This window comes from Micropterus dolomieu, linkage group LG21, assembly GCF_021292245.1.
Source record: "Micropterus dolomieu isolate WLL.071019.BEF.003 ecotype Adirondacks linkage group LG21, ASM2129224v1, whole genome shotgun sequence".
NCBI classification, from domain to species: domain Eukaryota; kingdom Metazoa; phylum Chordata; class Actinopteri; order Centrarchiformes; family Centrarchidae; genus Micropterus; species Micropterus dolomieu.
The window spans coordinates 32,649,560-32,669,698 of NC_060170.1; the positions used below are offsets into that span (position 1 = coordinate 32,649,560).

The window sequence follows — 20,139 nt, forward strand, 5'->3', positions numbered from 1 at the left end:
GCCTAATTGTGCAGTATCAAAGTTTTGTGATGATTGGCATCTCGATGGCTCTTACAGAGCCTGGATTAGGACTACCAAGAGTGTGTTTTGTCTAGAGCCCGATTCATTTTTAAGTCCGATACCGATTTCGATATTTGAGGATTTTAAAATCCGATAGCCGATATATCGGCCGATATTCTTATTTTCCCTTATTTTAAGAAACGCATAACATAAACAATGATTATCTCTAAAATTGTGTTATGTTGAGACCATACCAAGATACCATGACATAATGCAGTATAAAAATAAACTTTTTTATTATAAATAGTACTTTGAACAAAAATACAAGAAAAATATAAGTGTTGATAAATAAGAATCAAATGCATAAAATTACAGAAATTAAAAAAAAATATCTGACAGCACTGTTAATTCTAGCCAAAGCTTTACATGACCCTTCTGGTTTAATCATTTCTGACAAACCGACTGTAACTAGAGACAAGCAGCTCGCAGATAAATTTAGAATACTTTACTTTAACTGCTCAATAACAACGTTAGCGCTCCTATACTGATAAACATGGCATTGGCTTTGTGGCTAATTTGGCAACGGGCAGCGTTACTTGCTGTAAGTGATTGTTAGAGATTATTTAGAAGTTATAAATTAGAGAGAAATGAGAGGACCGTTCACTAGAAGTGCCGCACTGTTTCAAAATAAATCTTTTTAAATTACGTCTGTCAGCGTAATGTCCGTCTCCATCACTCACCTACTCCTGCTGTGACCCGGGAGAGTGCAGTGAAAAACGGGAGGGTTAGCAAGTCTGGTATGAATGTTTTCATCATAGAAGAAGTGATGAAGGCTGTTTTTATTATCATTTAAGTCATGTAATTGACATGACAAATGAACAACTTAACGAGAGCTACCAGGAGCTCCTCACCATAGCTCTGGTAGACTTTGGTAGGCAAACTATGCAACACTCATGACATGAGGGAAGGAACCGACTGTCTGTTTCTTAATCATATATTGGCTGTTATTCACGCCGATAATATCAGCAAAACGATAAATCGGTTGGGCTCTAGTTTTGTCCAAATTATCTTTGAAGAGTTAGACATGTTACAGTGTGCATGCACACCTTCATGACCTGTACTTAATTAGTACATATCTGCTTTGATGGGTTGTATATATTTGACCGTGTGATTCAGTAAATATTAATGATGATATATTTTCTAAATATTGCCAGTTTTTAAATCACTTGTTATATTATATTAGAATTGTTATTAACTTTGCAGTGATTACATTTGTTGTATCATTAACACTTTTCATTCACGTCCTCGTCTAAGTATATTTTAATGCTGTTATTATCCATACATTATTCTTGTATTGTGTTTCACACTTTTCATCCATGTAGTTGATTCTTGAGTGTCGTGTTGCAAATTGCCCTTCATTTGTAATTTTTTTATTTAGGCTCTGTTTTTCTGCTGAATTCTAATATCATTTGTTGCAGCTGCACTGTCCCAATTAAAGTTTTGTCTTGTCAAATATCTAATGGAAGATTACCTGAATGTTATGCTGTATTTTTCTCCTCGCGGTCTAACGACTGAAAGTGAAAATCTATACATTATATTGGCTGACTTATCTTTCCCCCTGTCTGTGCAGGAGCAGAGCCCCAGTAACGCCACATCCCTGGCAATGATGCAGGAGCCGCAGGAGGTGGTGGAGGAGACGGTCACCATAGAGGAGGACCCTGGCACCCCCACCTCCCACGTCTCGGTGGTCACCTCTGATGACGGCACCACACGGCGCACAGAAACCAAGGTGAGGCGCTATGGTGCACTCAGCTGAGTTACAGTGTATCTGCAGAGGGTGGCACTGATTGTGTAAAATGAGTGATGAAAATGTGATAAATAAATACTAGAAAAAGAGTTATATGGACATTTGTTCGATTCCCCAAAATACTGTAATTTTAGGTTGTTGATTAACCAAATATTTAATATTGTAATGATGTTAGATGCTATTAGCTCTCAAAAAAATTTCAGCATTGGATTGCTACTTAGCAAAAAGACAGACTTCGAAAGGCAGCTGTGACCTGTAGGTAAACCTGATTATTATGATTATATAATCTACTGTATAGAGCTGATATTCAGCCTGGTACCTACTTTCACACGAGAGCAAGACACCTCAGAGCTGTTGTATTGTTGTGGCAAAAAGATCATAGCTGCAAAAATTTGATCCATTTCAATATTGCTTCAAATTATGGTTATGGATTACTGCTTCCAAACAGCACAGTACTGTACCTCCACTCCCAGACTTCTACCCTGAAGAACTCTAAATCCCATAATCCTACAGCCCAAAGTGGTTTCATCTCCCTCTCATGGCTTTATTTTTTGGATTCTTGTGTTATTATGAGCCAACTCCTCTTGTGTTCTCCTAGTTTTGTGCTTCTTAAAAGCTCTTTTGTTGATTCGTCCTCTATTGTGTTCTGTTGTTTTTCTGTAAGGACATGTCAACTAACGTGAAGGTGAGTGGATCTTTATACCAGTATGGCTTTTCCCACCTCGCCACCATTTTATGTGTGCCCATGAAGGCTACAGCAGCAGTATGCAACACAGTCTGCTTCATCACAAGCCAAATAATGCTCCAGTCTATACTCTAAAGAACTTCTCAGTTCACTGCTTTGTTGCTTCCACCTTCTGGGATGAGACCCATTCTCCTTTTTATTATTTCTTTTGCATGGTCTTCTGTCTCTCTCTTTCTTTATTTCTGTCTTACAACATCCCTTATTGACATTGTGGGAGGTACAAAATACCACTACTCAGCACCAATAAACTGTACGAATCACCATGTAATACATTGTTTACATTGGTGCCCCAAATATCATTTCTTCAGTAATGTGCAATTGCTTGAACCAGGATGTCTTCCTCTTGGTGTCAGGTTGGGCTTTTGAAGAAGTGTGTGCCTGGTCATTCTCTTTTGGAGGACAGTCTGCCTTTCACTTCTAGGTTTGAATTTATAACTGTTTGTGCATGGAGAAGAATTCCCACCATAATCAACACCAAATCTGGTGAACCTACAACATATCAGGAGTTGGAAGTTCTTCCTTTCTAGTTTTGCATTTTGAGACATAATCTCAAAGATAAGCTTATATTTCAGTTACATTTTGCTTGGTATTCGGATGTAAGCATAGATACAGTCTGCTGCCGCTGCTGCTGTAGGCTTCCAGTGGAGTGGAGAGCGCTGTGTGGAGCTCCTACTCTAGGGACTGTGAAACTGTAATTAAAAAGCCTGGTCTAATCCCTCATCAGGGAGGGCCCATTGCCCTCCAGCCTGTTTACTGCGAGGGGATTGGCCACACACACTCACTCACATGCACATGATGTTATGTATTCATACACACAACTTGTTGGTGATAACGCACACAAACATGTTCAGGAAAACATCACACTAATCAAGGGCTTTACTGCTGAGGAAGGGAAGAGGAAGGACGCTGTTCTAAAGGGCCCGCCATCATGCTGGGAGGAGGGATTGGATATTTTCTGGAAGTCACTTTGAGGAGAAAAGCAGATTAATGTTGAGGGTGAACTTCTGGAAGTCAACTTCTCTGTGGTGGCAAATGGATCCAGACCCAGCCGAGAGTTTTCACAAAGAAACCCCTCCACTTGTCCTCCTCATTTTCCCTCTGTCTTCTTTTTCCTTTCTGCATCTCTCTCTGACTGACTTTCATGTGTTGTTTTTCACTCTCCTTTTCTATCTCTCCATTTCACAGCAACTCGCAGTTTTATTTATGTGCGTATCTGTTCTTTTGACCCAAAGTCTTGCCATACTGTCTAATGTTAACACACTCCTTTCCCTTGATGGTTATCCCCCATCCGACTACTGGAAGATGAAACACGGAAGCTACTCCCACCTACTTGATTTGCAGGCAAAAAAGTTTTTCTGGTGGTAAATTAGCCGTCAGAAAGATTATTAGTTAGAAAACTGGGAAAGGAACAGAAAAATTTGCCCTAAGACAGAGCTACTGTACATGAGAGAATGCCAGAGAAAAGAGACTGAAGCCATGTTGTACACTCAAGTTTGTGTGGGGGGGTTAGGATAAGTTTCAGATGACACTTTCAGTTACGTAGGAAGTTTTTCATAAATTGGAAAACAACTATGAGTGGCCCATCAATAGCAAATTAACTGCTGGTTCTATTTACATTTTCAATCAATTCAACTCAGAGTGATTTGGCCCCGGACCTTGAATGTGTGTATGAGTTTGAGCACATGTAGGCAGGCGCTCAATTAGATTTACGTCCTTCCTCCTGTCTCAGTATGCCATGCTTTCCCTTGGCCTTCATCCAGCCCTCTTTTCCTGCTGGCAGCTACTCTGAATGGAACACCAGTCATGTAGGAAGAAGACCAATAAAAGTAGCATTCCTCCTCTTTCCTCTGGACATGAGCTAATGAGAGTTGAGGCAGACCACACAAACAAATAAGAGCACTTTGGCTACCCTGCACACTCTGGGGAGCCAACCTTAAGTAGGTAGGAATTAGTTAATTACGTATGGCTGTTGTGAAAAATGAAGTGTCACTGTTGACTAGAACAGAATAAAGAACACAAGAACCAAGACTCCTTTTCCACTCAAAGTGCATTACTTTATTTTATTTCAGACAGAATTTCTTGACTTCAGCAAGCAGTTTTTAAAAATAGTAACTGGAGCATGGCAAGAACAATCTTTATCCTCTCTTAGATTGCATGCAGGTATATGCTGGATACTTTAAAAGTGTGCAAGTGTCATTTTTTAAAAGCCCTTTGCATTACAGAGGTAAAACAACAGGATGGATTTACATCCATGCAAAATGAAATCCAACGCAGTTTGCTGAGAGCTCTACCCACCTATCCCTCCAACTCCAGGTGACCAAAGTTGTCAAAACCATCACCCGCCGCACGTACCACCCAGGGATGGTGACTGACAACCTGTTAGTGGAGTCCAAACCTGCCACCCGAACCGCTACCCCGGTTTCCATCTCGACCCCCACCTCGTTGGAATCAGAACCAGTAAAGGATGCCAAACCCTGTGTGGTTTCTGCTGTGTCCCCCCGTCTGCCTCCCTGTTCCTCTAACATCAAGTTTTAAAGAGACCCTCATTTATGCAAAGAAACTAGAAATTTCTACCTCCGTCATCTTAACATATGCTCTTTAGATTGGGTTGAAAACGAATCACAGGCTTCTTAAAATGCTCAATTACTACCTCATCCTCTCCCACTAACCCCTGGTCACCATGGCCATTTAAGCTCTCAATAAAGTGAATGCCGCAGAGGTTGTGAAACCTCTTACAGTGCTGTAAAGTGGACCGTTTGACGCCTGCTGCCTTTCCCCTTTATTTTTAACAGTTTGGTAAACATTTAAGGCCTGTGTCTAACTGCTCGTGGTTGTTTCAAACACTTTTTAGTACAGCCATGACTTTCCATGCACACAAACACACACACACCAATCTGTAGTATTTCTACATGTATTCTCACGTATACTCACACTCTCCACCATTTTAGCAATTCTGTTTTAACCCTGTTTACCCCCTTTAGAAACACAGGACACCCCCCCCCCCCCCCCCCCCCCCCCCCCCCCCCCCCCCCCCCCCCCCCCCCCCCCCCCCCCCCGTTTCCCCTTGTGCGACGGTTTAACGCCTTGTGAACTTGAGCATGCATCAAAGAGTGTTTGAAAACTGTGTGATGGCTCCCTTTGCAGCCCTTGCAAATCGCCTAAAAAGCTGTGTTAGTACAAGGCAGCTGGGCATGTCAAGGCTGGGAAGCTGTAGCATTCACCGTGCTCTCCGCTCAGCTCTGACAGCCATAATAGAGTTGAATAAAATAGGACGATAAATAAAAGGTGATAAGATGTCCACATATGATTAAAAGCATTCTGACATTATCCTCCATCTGGATGACTTGGTGTCCCCTGTGAAGCTCTATCCCTCAGGAAAATCAATAAAGCATATCAAAAACTAAAGTAAAATTGTTATTTAATAAATGACATTTATTATGCAGACGTAATCACTTCATGCAGGGTATGACATTCAGCCCTGGCTCCTGTAGTCCCCTCGAGGCCACAGTATGAACACCAGAACAGCCTAGTTTGGGTTCTGTCATGGGTTAGCATTGTGAATCAAGACGGTGGGAGTGAGCTTGTTATTCTAAGGTCATACATGTGCTTTAGCTAATGTGAATCAAAAAAATGAGCTCTTTATTTTTAACTGCGCAAAGCCATGGCGGAATGGCATTAGAAACAAACGTAAATTACTCAGTAATTACTCAGAACATGGAAATGAACCTTGGTGTTCCCAAAATAGGCTTTGTTATGGAGCTCACAGTCAGGGTGTAATCAAGAAACAAGGCTAGTGAAGATTTCTTATTAGTTTCAACCAAGGTAATGAAGATGCCGTGTTGAACAACCGATGTGTTGTTTGGGCTTTTGCTCTTCACTCCTCTCTCCTCCGTTGTGAGGGTTAATGCTTCATTATGGTTTCTTGATATTGTTACATGCCTTTGCTCGATCCAGATTAAAATCTGAATTATGGCGTTGATGGGAAAATAAGGAAAGCATAATACAATTAAGAGGGTTGGTGTTGAAAATGAAACCTATCAATGATCGGAGGTCTTTTTTATTTTTCCATTCCCCAAGAAATTTAGACTGGCCTGCTTCGCTCATCAAGTGGGAATGAAGGCCTCTCTGCAATACCTTGTCAGGCACAACACAAATTGCATCAGACCTGCACCCCTGCAGATGACGATTAATTTTCATCAACCTCATTAATTTTGAAGATGAATTTATAGCCACGGACAAAATAGCCAATTATCGGCCACAGAAGAATTCACTGGGCAGCAAATTGGTTTCTGTATGGGCGGAGAGCCCAGGGAGGGAGGGGGGGGGTTGCTGTCTATAATTCCCCAGCCAGACAGCCTCAAATATAGCAGAGGAAGTGGAGTTATTTAGCCACAGGATGAAGTGAGCGTGAGAGAGATATACATGCAGGTCTTGTTGTCAAAGTCCTCCAGCTACAGTGTGATGCTACCCTGCTCCCTTGGGGACATTAAGGATTCAAGGTCCAGTGGAGCTGTAGCACTTCAGGATGGCTCTGTTACAGCAGACCCCAGGAGACAGTCCACTTACTGCATAAATGCAACATTTTCTGTTTGGCTGACAGTGTTTGTCTTATAACAGCTTATTATAGCATGAGTATTGACATTTTTCATTCTGTAATTTAAAGGCCCCACCAATTGGTGACACAGATATTACAGTTGGATATTGGTCAGTTAGTATCCACCTCCACTTCAACAGAGGTTCCTCCCTGAGTACAGCCAGTATATGTTTTAATTAGTAGCATAAAAATGTTTCATTGATGATCAGAGAATCCCAACCAGCACCATCAAAAACACTTGTATGTGCGTGAGTCTTTAAGAGCTCATCATTTTATGAAACATAATTTTATGGCATTATAATTCATCACAAAACTTCACACAACTAAAATTGCTGAGTTTTCCTCTGGAGTGAGTTTTAAATGCATGTTTTAATCTGGACACCAGGAATCAAAGTTATTGCTTATTTTTCAGATTTATCCTTCTTATTTGTCTTCTAACACAGTGTCTTAATCAGACAGCTAGAGAAGCTAATATCTTTGTTAAGTAGCATTTTATTCTGTGTATGTGCAGCCTGAAGGTTTGCTCTAATATCACTCTGTCATGTAACGCCACACTGTGTGACAGGTGTGTCTGTTCCCTTCTACAGGTGACTAAGATGGTGAAGACGGTGACCACACGAACAGTGCGCCAAGTGCCCCTGGGACCCGACGGCTTGCCCATGCCTGAGGGCTCGTCCCCACTAGGCAGCTACACCGACTCCATCGACCGGCGCTACATGAAGAATGGAGGTGACCGCTTCATCACGCCTCAAGCAACCTCCACCCTTACACGCTCCTACAACAATTCGTACAACGATTCATACGGCGAGACACCCGAGAGCCAGTACATTCGCCACTATGGCCTGCACGATGGCTATGCTGATTTGACGGATAACTATGGAAGCCTGTCACGCGGCGTCAATTTCCGGCCGCCGCGCTACCCCTACTTGCCCAACAGCTACCGGCCGGAGAACAGCTACACGCTGCCTATTCGCAAGGATGACTATGGTCATGTGGCCCAGCCCCAGGTGCCTATGGGTAGCAGCACTGTGGATCTGAACCGCTCACAACCAGAGCGCTTCCAGCCCGAGCCATATGGCCTGGAGGATGATCGCCGCAGCTTGGGCCCTGAAGAGGAGGAGCCATACGAGCTGGAGCCCGACTACTCTACTGCCAACCGACGCACCCTGCAGGGGGCCAACCGGGGTCGCACCCACCGGGAACCTCTTCGTGATGGGCCCCGAGTCAGGTGAGGATAAATGCAGACATCTTACGGTTGTTTTAACCATCAGTACCTGGTGTTATTGACAGATTCTGTTGAAGGATTCAGCCTACTGGAGCTCGCAGGAGATAATGGTTTTGTGAAGGTGTGCAAGTTCATACTGTATACATCTTATTCTTTTTACGTTGGACAGTGAGTTCTTTTACATATGCATGAGTACAGACTTTGGATTGCCGCAATGGGAGATGAGGCCTGTTAAGATGAGAGAGAATAAAGAATACTTGTCTTGTTCTCGCCATAAAAAAGACTACATTACACCGTGCGCAAGTAAACAGATGTCCCTTCTCCTCAAGCAACTTGCTTGAGACAGGCAGCGAGGAAAAACAAGTCTTTGATTGCAGTTTTCCTGCACATGGATAGTGAACAAGTGTTTGTGTCAGAGGTAAAGAGGCAGGAATGATTTGAGATGTGACAAGGGAGGAAAGGGAGAGAGAGTGGGAGAGGATTGGAGGCTTTTGTCAGTTGTCTTTCAAAGCCTTTCCCTTTTTTGCGAACCTTTGTTGAGGAGTATAACCCCTGGCTCCAGGGACCAGGGGAAAAAAGCCTGTTAGCCTCCAACAATAAGATCCCAAAATAGCCTCTTGTCTCCTAATAGCTTCCAATCATTTCATTGCCGGGCCCGCCCAAAATGTCCACCCTCAAGTAAATTGAAGCAGCGGTTTGAAGTTGAGCTGGTGGGAAGTGTGTTTTGAAGACTTTTTTTCGAGCAGTGATCTGTAGCAGATTTTTGAATTCTGTACATTTTCTTTTAAACTTAGGGCAACATTTGTGGGCTAGAAGGCACTCTAAAGAAACAGAGAGCTAGGGGTACGAGTAAGAGAGGAAAGATTGTGTATTTTGGTTTGTGTGTGTTTTTTCTCATGATCAAAGAAGACGCTGAATCCAGGTTTGCCTGGTTTTCTTGACAGCATGTGAGCTTTACTTTTGGACCCTTCTTAATTAAGCTTATGTACACATACACTCATGCATTCGCAACTAGCTGGATTTAAAGGCCTCTGCATTAATGTGCATGAGTTATGACAGAGCAGATGCCTAATCAGACCCTCCGTCTTTATACACATTTGACTTAATTTTGACATTTAGACACCCAGTAATTATGTCTCTCTCTCTCTCTCTCTCTCTCTCTCTCTCTCTCTCTCTCTCTCACACACACACTCACACACACACACTCTCAATAAAAATCCACATCTTCATAAAATGAGTCACTCCCCCATCTGCCTAGTGAGAGGTGCTTGCTGTGACAGGCAATTTGTAGCCTGCTTTACATGTGTCACAACACAGCCTAACAGCCATGTTCACACACACAGACACACACCACACATACACACGCACACACACACACACGACACATACACACGCACACACACGCACACACACGCACACACACGCACACACACGCACACACACACACACACACACACACACACACACACACACACACACACACACACACACACACACACACAGTGATAGACACACACATATACGCACACTGACAGCCACTAACGTGAATGCCCAAACACAAACAAACGCGTTTGAAGCCGCTGTTGACTGACTGCTGCCTGGCTAATTGCAGCAGAAAATAAAACCCAAATATTTCGTGCTTTCGTCTTTCCGTCGTTTCTCCTGCACTTACATCAGCTGACATCAAAACACCAAACCATCAGTATGCCGTGAGCCTTTTTCTTCCCCCAGGAACGGTGACAATCAGCCCTCCCAGTGCCCAGGCTCCCCTGTTCACTCACACTGCGATTAGTATTCTTCCAAGAAAGGAGCAGCAACTCCAAAGTGCTGTAATGAATCTGAGAATTAAAGCGGTTTAATTACAGCTTATCATTGCATTGCAAGCCCTCAATTATGCTCTGACAAAAATGAAGATGTTTAGTGCTAAAACGGCTTCTTGCAAACGGCTGTGGAGTCCATCATGTGTTGGGAATGATGATGCATCATTTTTTGCTGGAGTAGCTTGGATGTGTGTGTGAGCATACCTAACTCTTGGACCTTAGTCTTATCATAGCTCTAAAATGCAAACGGGTGACAAATGAAAGGAACAAGCTGAATAAATGAGTACAGGTCACATGGAGTCAGTGCATGGTTTGTATGTGAATGATGAATCATATGCTTTTTGGAAGTATTACACAGGGTTCACCACCCATAAAATAAGACAACACTGTTCCTCTTGCAATACAGTCTTTATGACCGGAGCCCCTTTCAAAGTCAAGCATTATAGGATGTGAATATATCATGCCGTACACCTATTAGTGTTGTCATGATACCAAAATTATGACTTCGATACGAAACCTGTCTAAATATCTCGATACCGATACTGAAACGATACCATGCCAAAAATCTAAAAAATCTGGAAAAGGATTGGAATAATACTGTAAATGACAGAAGATTGAACTTAAAATTAGTGAAAATGACTTAAAACAGAGCCTGTTCTCATTGTCATTTTAAAATCTAATTGACTTATTAGAAATCTACAAAATGTGTTTAGTACAGCCCAGACCTCCACTGACGAGGTGTATTGAGTCATGTTCAGTCTGCTTTAGTGCACTACTGTAGTGTGTAGCCTAATAAATTATTATGCCGCCAAGTGCCAGATTTAAAGTTAATGTAATTTATTTTTATTAATTTAATGCTTTATAAAATTAGTGTATGTGCCTATGACGTGTCCCAGTTTGTTTTATCATACATGCAGGTGTGTTTTTGAGAATGAATTAGTACATTAAAAATTGTATTATTGTAAATAATTAGATGGACGTCATTGTTATTAAAGCTTTTTTATGCTATGCTGTAATCTGATGTCTCCTGCACTTGATTTATATTATTTCTTTGATAGTTTAAATTTATATTTGCAGCCACTACTTATTAAACAGTGTCATGATCTCCTTGGCAGAGGTCTGCGTATGCATTTTCATATAGTGATGTTTGCGACATTGGTCATAAAAAGCTAAAAATAAATGAACCATTTACAGTGCTCTTAATTTCCTTCTCACTAAATTTTGCAGACAATAAAGCAGCATACTGTGTGCACAGTATTGGTACCAATAAAGGGCAATATTGTATTGTTTTTAACGGCAGGGTATTGCGATACCTTTCAAGTATTGGTGCAACACCACAATCATGGACTCGGGTTTTTCTTTCATCACCTGTCTGTAATAGTCAAGTGCAAATAAATGGAATAAATAGTGTACATCAGATGTGAAAGGTCACGGAGGTGGTAGTGTTTCAGGGTGCTGCTGAATAACTCTTCATTAGTTGTGTTAGCATGGTACTGCTTTTTTTCTGTGTAAACTGTGATGTGTGGAATTAGAAAAGCTTGATGAAGATGGATGGAATTTGATTACAAAAAAACATCTTGACTTGAGATAGATTCTTTTCTCTTTTTTTTGGAGACATAATTATACTTTAAGTTTCAATGAAATACATGTTATTTGATGTAGACTCCTTTGCTTTTTCAGTTTTAATTAAAACTTTAATTAAAGATTTAATATCTGCCTAGACAATTTAAAAAAAGATTTAAAGTTTTGTCATTGGTCACCTTTGATTTTTGTTGGTCACTTCTTTAAAACTTGGTTGTAAATGGTGTCACAACAAAAAAGATTATTATTTACCATAACAGCATATCAAGGCAGCATGTTGCTAGCCACTAAGGGAGGGATGGGCATCTCTTTTCCCTTTATACCTGCTCAGTTTTTGCACATAATAAACATGACGCTCCCCCCAACCAATCCTTTACGTGTGACAGTGTGTGTGTGTCTGTGAACACCTTTCTGTGTGTGTGTGTGTGTGTGTGTGTCCTCATGCCAGCATGATTAATCACTGCTTTTGAACTCTGCCAGACTACAGGGGCATCTTTAAGCCAATCTCTAATGGTTCGTCTATGTTTGGGCGAACCGCTCCGCTGCACCTGCCCTCCTGCATCCAGGGGTCACCACACACACATACAGACACATAAACTCAGGCATACATACTCCCTTGAGCACACACACACACACACACACACACATCCTTAATTGAGAGGGGGTTGTCTCATCTGTCATCTGTAGGGAACAGCCCGTGGAAATGATATGACGCTAGCCAGCCCTGCCCCCCTCCCTGTCCTCCTTGATCCTGCCCAGAGGCTTTCACTGAGAGTTAAATACTCAGTTTAATATTATACTTCCTTTCTGTCATGTTTGAGGTTTCTCACAAGCATCTCCTAAAATATAGAAGAAACGAGCGATGAGCGATGTGACTCTCCTTAAATTGAATAACACCAAGCAGTGGTGTCAGTCGATAATGCTATCAAAACAGCCGGAGACATTAGAAAAGTGGCAAGACATAAACAATCCAGTTTTTTTTCTCCCCTCTTTCTTTCTTCTCTGTCCCGCATAGACTCTTGTGCATCATAAAACAATTATTGCCAATAATTCAAAATGAGCAATCTGCCTGGCAGGGACAGTCAGTGAAAAGCTCATAAACGCTTCAGAGATGTTATGTGTACATATGAGATGCGAACATCTTTTTGTGAGAGTCTAATTCTATTCTAATTGATCTTCTCTTATGGGCCTGCAGAAGAATAGGGTCAGGCATGGACGGAACTGAAGGATGATGAAAGTAACTGACAGAAGATGAAGGATATGAAGAATAGCGAGGATGTGGCAAAGTCCAGATGAATAAATGAGAGCTGACGTTTGCAGACATGCATACATCTCGTATCTACTTTATATCTAATCTGTTTGTTTCTGTATCCTGTCTTCTATTCTTTGTGTCTTAGAACAAACAAGCACACCCACGCATCGAGAGACGAGCACACAGATACACAGAAATAGCCTGGACATTTATCAGCTCGATTAACATGAGGAGAGTGATCTGCTGTAATAATGCTCAGGGCATTGTGTCTGGTGGCGGAGATCCCTTTTACGTCCTATGAATATACCCCTCCCTGTACACACAATGGCGCCAATTTAAATGCAAATCCTGACATTCCCATCACTCAGCCTTGCGACGCTGCTTTGCCAAAAGCCCTGCTGCATCGACCAGATCTAAATGAGCCCCGATCTGCACAACTGTACATCTCATCTCTGTGTTGATGTGCGTGTGTGCGAGAGAAGGTGTGCTCCAAACATAGTGTGACAGATAATGAGAGAGAAAGTCAAAGAGAGAGAGAGAGAGATACTGTCCATGAAGGAGATGGTGGTTATTTATGCAGGTCTATGCGACAGTGATGATGCTGAGATTGTGTACTGGCCTTACTTGTGGAGGGTTATTCCTGCCTCCTGTAGCCTTGTCACATCTAATATCTTGCAGCAATAGAAAGCTGCATTATAGCTTCGGAGTGTGGGAGTGTGTGTTAAGATCTCGGTGCAGGCAAGGAAGTATTTAGTAACCACCAGCACATGCACACATAATCGCAAATGTCCCTCTTTTCTGTGCATGACATGTCATGCAACTCAGGGTTTTTAATCGGGCTCCTGATTGGCCCCTCCGTCCATACTGTGGTTACAGACAGCCTATAGAGGTTTGCGGCTCTCCAACAAGTTCTACATAGAGCTGGGAAGAAATACTTTTAAAGAAGAATAAACAGTAATGATATACCAGATCCACTCTAGTTTAGATTAGCTATCTTCAATTCAGAGTTTTGCTTACTATTTACCCTTGAAGAAAATCTGTTTAAAAAGTCATTAGACCTCCAGAGTCACAATCATTCAGCACCGTGATTCTTGAACTTGGGTAATTTGCAGTATTTGGACATGCCCATACTTGACTGCAGTGATGCCTCACTCCATCTCTATTAATCCGTTTTCCATCCATCTGAAAAAGGGATTTAGTATCTCATTACATTGTTCGGACAGTTTTCCCCCCAGTTCATCTTGTATTGATTTCCCTGGTAGTAAAATGCACAAAGTTGTGCCATAAAAGCCAATAAGTTACTGCAAGGCTTGTGTAAAAGAAAAAATCAACAGAGGAATACACCATAGCTGAGGCTAGATGACATGCAGAGCCCCCGCTCCTTCCTCAGTATGCCTGGGAAGAACTGTAAAAAACAGATAATTAACATAAAACTCATTAAAATTAGAGCTTGCTCTGGAATTCCCTGCCAACCACCGGCGTTGGCCACCATTTTGTTGCACCACCAACCACCATACATCAAAGATGGTGAGAGGAGACCAGCTGGATTATGTAATGAGGATAAACAAGTCTCAAGCTGTGGGGTGGGTGGGGGGGATGATAAAGGCTGCATAAATACACAGCCCTAATTAAATTCCTCTCCCCATGTCATAACTTTTCCTACCAAACATTCTCCCACCCTTTTTGACAACTTAGTAGTACGTGTTCAAAAAGAAGGATTTTTGTGAAACAAGTTTCAAAAAGATTCTTTGCAACTTTTCGCCAGTATAAAACGTGACTCTCCTGACTCCATCCTCAGAGTTGGCACTACAAGTGAAAAATCGTTCCTATGATTAAAGAGCCTTAAGTAAAATAAGTAGCCTGCACTCCAGCAACAAATGATCTGTCATTGGAATTGAGCGCCTATATTTTCACCCATGTTGCGGTAGAGAATTGATGAGACTGCCTTTGGAGTAAAGACCCCAGAGAACAGAGTGTAAATCATAGACTTTAAGAGGCTTCTATAATAGAGAGTCATTGAAGGGAACCCCCTATGAACCGTCAAAAAGCAACTCCCCTCTTCCTCCTCCAGAGAACAACACCAGTTTATATCACCGAAAATGTGTAGAGCTCAATACTGTTTATATCATCAGCCATACTAACAGTAGTAATGCAGAAGTCCCAGAGAGATGATCATTAACATTTCAGCCACTGTATGCTAGTGTTTGGCACTGTTAGCAAAGGGAGCCCTGGGGGCATCATAGGGACTCCTGGTCCTCCCTAGGGGGACAGCACTGCTCATTCTTTGTTCCCTGGGGGGAAATACATCAAGTCCCTTCTCTTGTGTATATGGTGGCTTCCTGAAAAAAAACTTCACAAGCCTTTTCTTCAAAGCTTTTTCTTTGGTGTTGCCTTTGTCTCTGAATCTTAGTGCCTGCTTTTTTTCTGTGCAGTCTTTTCCCGTTTCTCAGTCACTACCTCGAAGAGCTTATTTGTTTGTTGAAGTTTCACATGTTAGTTGCTACCACCTGAATAATACACAGAATGTTGCTTCATTCATCATTCATATTGTGGGGAATTGCCACCATCAGTCCCCCTGACAGGCCTGTTAATAACAGATTCAAACCACAGATCACCATGTCTCCCCTTGCTCTCTGTCCTGCACTCCTTCCTATCCCCGTTCATCGCCCACATCTTTTCACCTCTCACTCACACTGTCCTCTGCTTTCCCTTTTCCCCTCATTAGTCAGTGGCTCTCACCTCAGTTGGCTTCTCTCAAAGTCTTTTTCCCAGCTGCCTAATTTTTCAGTTAGACAAATCTGTCTGAGTCGCCCTCCATTTACCTCGTCCATCTCCCTTGTCCTCACTGTCCTCTCTTCTTTCGGCTTCCAGAGGGTACCCAGATGACCCCATTGAGGCAGAGCTGATCGATGAGCGCCATCCTTACATCCATGGCATATATTCAGCACCGCTGGCCCAGCCGGAGAGGGGGAGCATGGCAAGTCTGGACCGCATGGGTGGCCGACGCTCACCGTCCATTGACAGCATCCGCAAGGATCCGCGTTGGCGCGACCCAGACCTCCCCGAGGTCATCGCCATGCTTGGCCACCCCATTGACCCGGTCAAGTCCAACGCCGCTGCCTACCTGCAGCACCTGTGCTATGAAAATGACAAGATTAAGAAGGATGTGCGTCAGCTGAAAGGGATTCCTGTTCTGGTGGGGCTTCTGGACCACCCCAAATCTGAAGTCCACCGCAAGGCTTGTGGTGCCCTGCGCAACATCTCCTACGGCAAGGACAATGACAACAAGGTAGCCATCAAGAACTGTGACGGCATCCCCGCCCTCGTCCGCCTGCTGAGGAAGACCAATGACATGGAAGTTCGAGAGCTGATCACCGGTAAGAGTAAACATTTCTATATTAAACACATCAAACAAAAAACGCTCAAAATAATGTGATGAGGTTCAAGCAGGGCGATCTATCAAAGTGACACAACAGTAACCTTATACTCAAGTATTAAGTAACTTGTTATCAGGCAACAAAATTACCTATTTAAGTTCATATGTGATCAATCGATCAGTCCAAGCAGATGTCACCACATAAAAAAACATGTTCTGAATGTAAGAGGAACAAACTGTATTTGTTTAATTTTGCCTACATTTTCGATATTGGGATCATTTCAGTCAGAAAATTATTGAATTACTGTATTTGTTTTAACCAAGTCACCCAGTTCAACAGCAAAGCTTGCATTCAGTGCATTTTTTGCAAGTGTCACATACATTCATATTTAACTATAAAAAACTAACAAAAGATCTGTCGTGCGGGTAAAATGATTTGGGATATAAATATGTCTGATTGCATTCCTGAAGTAAGACATCAGTTACATTTTCCCTACCATAGTTAAAGGATTCCTAAATTATGCAAAAAAAAAAACACCCTCATAGCACTGTTGCAGCCAAGCCCACTGGCTGTCTTCTCCACTAACTCTAGGATTCCTCTTTCTGTCGGCCTAATTAGTCTCAACTGTCTGCCACGTATAGTAAGTATAAAAGTGCTGCTTTGAAGCCGTTTAAGCTGATATGATAGTACCTTAGTATGCCAGTCCTTTCCAATCACTGGCTGCGTACTTCCCATCACTTAAATATTCCATCCAGGAGTATCCTGATTTGCCTGCCATAACCCCATACTCTGCATGGTAATGCAGGGCTGAGTCATACTATATTAAGAAGTAGATTTTTTTTGTGTTTTCAGTTTTTTTGCAGCAGTATTCACAGTATGCTATTTTCTCATCTAAGACCCCGTACATTATTTGATAAGGTTGAGCTCCAGGCTTTCCATACAGAAAGATACAGTTCTTGCTGAATTTGCATTGAATTGTGTAACTTCCTATGTACTAGTGAGGGGAGATAACAATGCATTCAGAGCTGTAATTATTCAGTTATTCTTTTAATTCTACTGAAGACACATTTTGAGTAAATTGTCTTGGCGCTTCTTACCACTTATAAAAAGAGTACAAAACGTTAATGAGCTAATAGTCAGTAGGGTTGGGCATCGTTAAGAATATAGCAATTCTGATTCTACTTATCTAATCTGGTTCCACCACAGATCTTGTCAGCGCTCTGTGACATTCATCCACTTCCTCCTTTTTTAATCTTCCCCTTGATGTCTAAAGCAAAAGGACTTTCTGTACTAGAGGGACTCGTACCACGTAAGAAATATATATTGGAAACATTTGTAGACATCATTCGTTTCCCTTCAGTATAAAAGGTGAATGTCAGCTCACCTGTGTTTTGTACCTGAGCGTGAGACGTTGCTACCGTTAGCGTTAGCTGTATCTGGAGCGTCATTGTAGCTGGGAGACTGTAACACACTGAGCACAGTGCATTCCTTCAGATTCAGTAAGTAACACTAAGCATTCAAGTAATATCCTTACTGCAGATGTTGCATTTTGCTCTATCTTTATCTTTTTTAGTGAAACTAAGCCAAATGTTTGAGCGTTCGCTGCGGTTCGCTATGGTCCAGGAAACACAAGTACTCTCTTCTTTATGCTTTGTTGACGTACTGCGTAACAAATGACAGGATGTTAGGTTGGTGCAGCACGTCCTGGCGGAAAAGTGACACTTTTATGCACTATAAAATTCAATATTTTATAAAGTTCAATCAGGAGCACCAATGAAATATTAAAAACGTTACGAACTGTTGTTCAAACTTGGAACCGGTTCTTGATACCAAAACCTATTTGTCAGTCATAGAGCCATTTTCTTTCAATAAAGGCTCACAAGAATCACAGTTGGAGTCAATTTAGAACAAACATTGTGATGTTTGATTAATTTAGCCTTATTACATTGTACTGTAAGCAAAACGAGGCAGCAGACATTGATTTTAGAAGAAAAAAGCTATTAGTTGCATTGTGTAATGAAATATGTTTTAATTCCTTTAAGAGGAGGTATTGATTCCAATGCCATGATAGGGTTTCTCCTCCTTGACCTGGTAAATGTCACAACTGGGGAATACAGTGGTGTGTGTGTTCCCAAGTGCTCAGCTAATCCCCAACATGACTGGTTTGACCTGATACACTTTGGTTGGTATGCACGCTTTGCCATCTGAGAGGGTCTTTTGTTTTCAGTGCACACATGTGCAAAATGAGAACCACTTTAAAGTGAGGCACTTGACCTTTGCGAAGTAGCCGCCAAGTGTAAAATACAGTATATGCACCACCCCAAGATATAAAGGTGGTAACTTTTTAGTTTGTTTCACAGTTTAGGGAAGGAAAAGTGTTTTAAAGCTGTGCTTTGGCAGCTAGCAGTGGTTTCTAGCAGGATGTCGGTGAGTGAGTGAAGAGTGAATATCATACAAGATTTTGGCTACTGAAGGCTTAAAGCCAGAGGTATTAATAGTAATGCCGGTCCTTTAACTAACATGCTTGTTGAACTGTGCATCCATGTGTAAGTGTGTGTTTGTGTGTGTGTGTGTGTGTGTGTAGCTTTTCTTTGCTGTGACATAGATGTCACGGTGAGCGATGACTGTGCTGCAGCAGAAATGATTGCCTTTACAGCAGCGTGTTGCTCCCCATCGTAGCTAAAAATAACCCTGCACCACAAGACAAGGAGGACAGAATGGAGGGAGGGTTCTTTATTTTTTTCCCTCTTCCCCTCTCTTACTCATTATCCACCATCTCTTGCTCAATCAAAATTTTTCTCTCCTTCATTCAGTATCTAAACTCGCTGATTTTCTCTCTCTCGCTGTTTTTCTCTCTAGCCTCTCTCTCTGTCTCCAGCTTTAGGTTTCCATTGCCACTGCTCTGGCCCCAGTGAAAACAGGCCAGTCACAGTGCAAGCTCAGCTTACAGCCTCGGACCATGTGGCTAGAATTGGCGTGTTTTTCTACAATTAAATATGGGTTTTAAATATAGGCCCCTTTTCTTAGTCCATATGTTTTAAGAATTTGCTGTTGGAGTTTTTGCTGTCCCTGTAAAACCACAGAGACCTCTGTTTTCTGCAGGGGGAAACGGGAGACGTGGAGGGAAGCAAGTGATTTTATTTTCCAACACACGAGACAGACAGACCAGTCGTTCGTGTTTTTAGAGGTTTGTACCGTTCAGAGCAATTCTCTTTTCCCTCCCGGTAGGCTCTGGGCTGTTTGTGCCCTCCAGCTATTCCACCCTGGAAATGTAGATTATTAAGCGGATTTGTCTCCTGTTTTTCCTGCAGGAGATGTCTGAGTTTTGTGGATTGACACTCGCTGCTTGCCTTTGTCGTTTGGATGAAAAATGCATATAGGGCAAGTTGGCAGGCCTTTAATCTAGAAGAGTGACGCTCTCTAGACACACTTGTGTGCATCTGTGCCAAGGTTTTGTGTGTTTAGTCTGTGTTTAACATAATCTATACAGCACTATTTAATGGATGTTTTGGTCCACAGCACCTTAATGTTTAGTGCATTTAGTGCATTTCGGTTTTAACACAGCGGGCCGCAGGGAACTAAAACCTTACACAGGGCATTATTGGCATTATTCAAACAATATTTCCCACCCTCTTTCAGTGTTTTTGAATTTGATAATTCCAATAAAAATCTCTTAAACTTGCATCAGTTATTTTTTGACAGCTTGGGGGCAGCACAATAAGGTGTAAACACAAAATT

The 20,139-nt window shown here is 42.1% G+C and overlaps 1 protein-coding gene across 6 annotated transcripts in view; it reads left to right on the plus strand.

The window, feature by feature from the left end:
* arvcfb (ARVCF delta catenin family member b) overlaps positions 1 to 20,139 on the plus strand; it is a 144,956-nt gene that overhangs the window by 52,862 nt on the left and 71,955 nt on the right. For 5 of the 6 annotated variants that reach the window (XM_046035424.1, XM_046035420.1, XM_046035425.1 and 2 more), the window contains exons 2-5: positions 1,631 to 1,789; positions 2,472 to 2,492; positions 7,734 to 8,374; positions 15,896 to 16,401. In XM_046035424.1, coding sequence (XP_045891380.1) covers positions 1,664 to 1,789; positions 2,472 to 2,492; positions 7,734 to 8,374; positions 15,896 to 16,401 — 1,294 coding nt within the window. In that variant the 5' untranslated portion in view covers positions 1,631 to 1,663. The remainder of the gene's footprint in view (positions 1 to 1,630; positions 1,790 to 2,471; positions 2,493 to 7,733; positions 8,375 to 15,895; positions 16,402 to 20,139) is intronic. The other variant, XM_046035421.1, reaches the window with a different exon arrangement.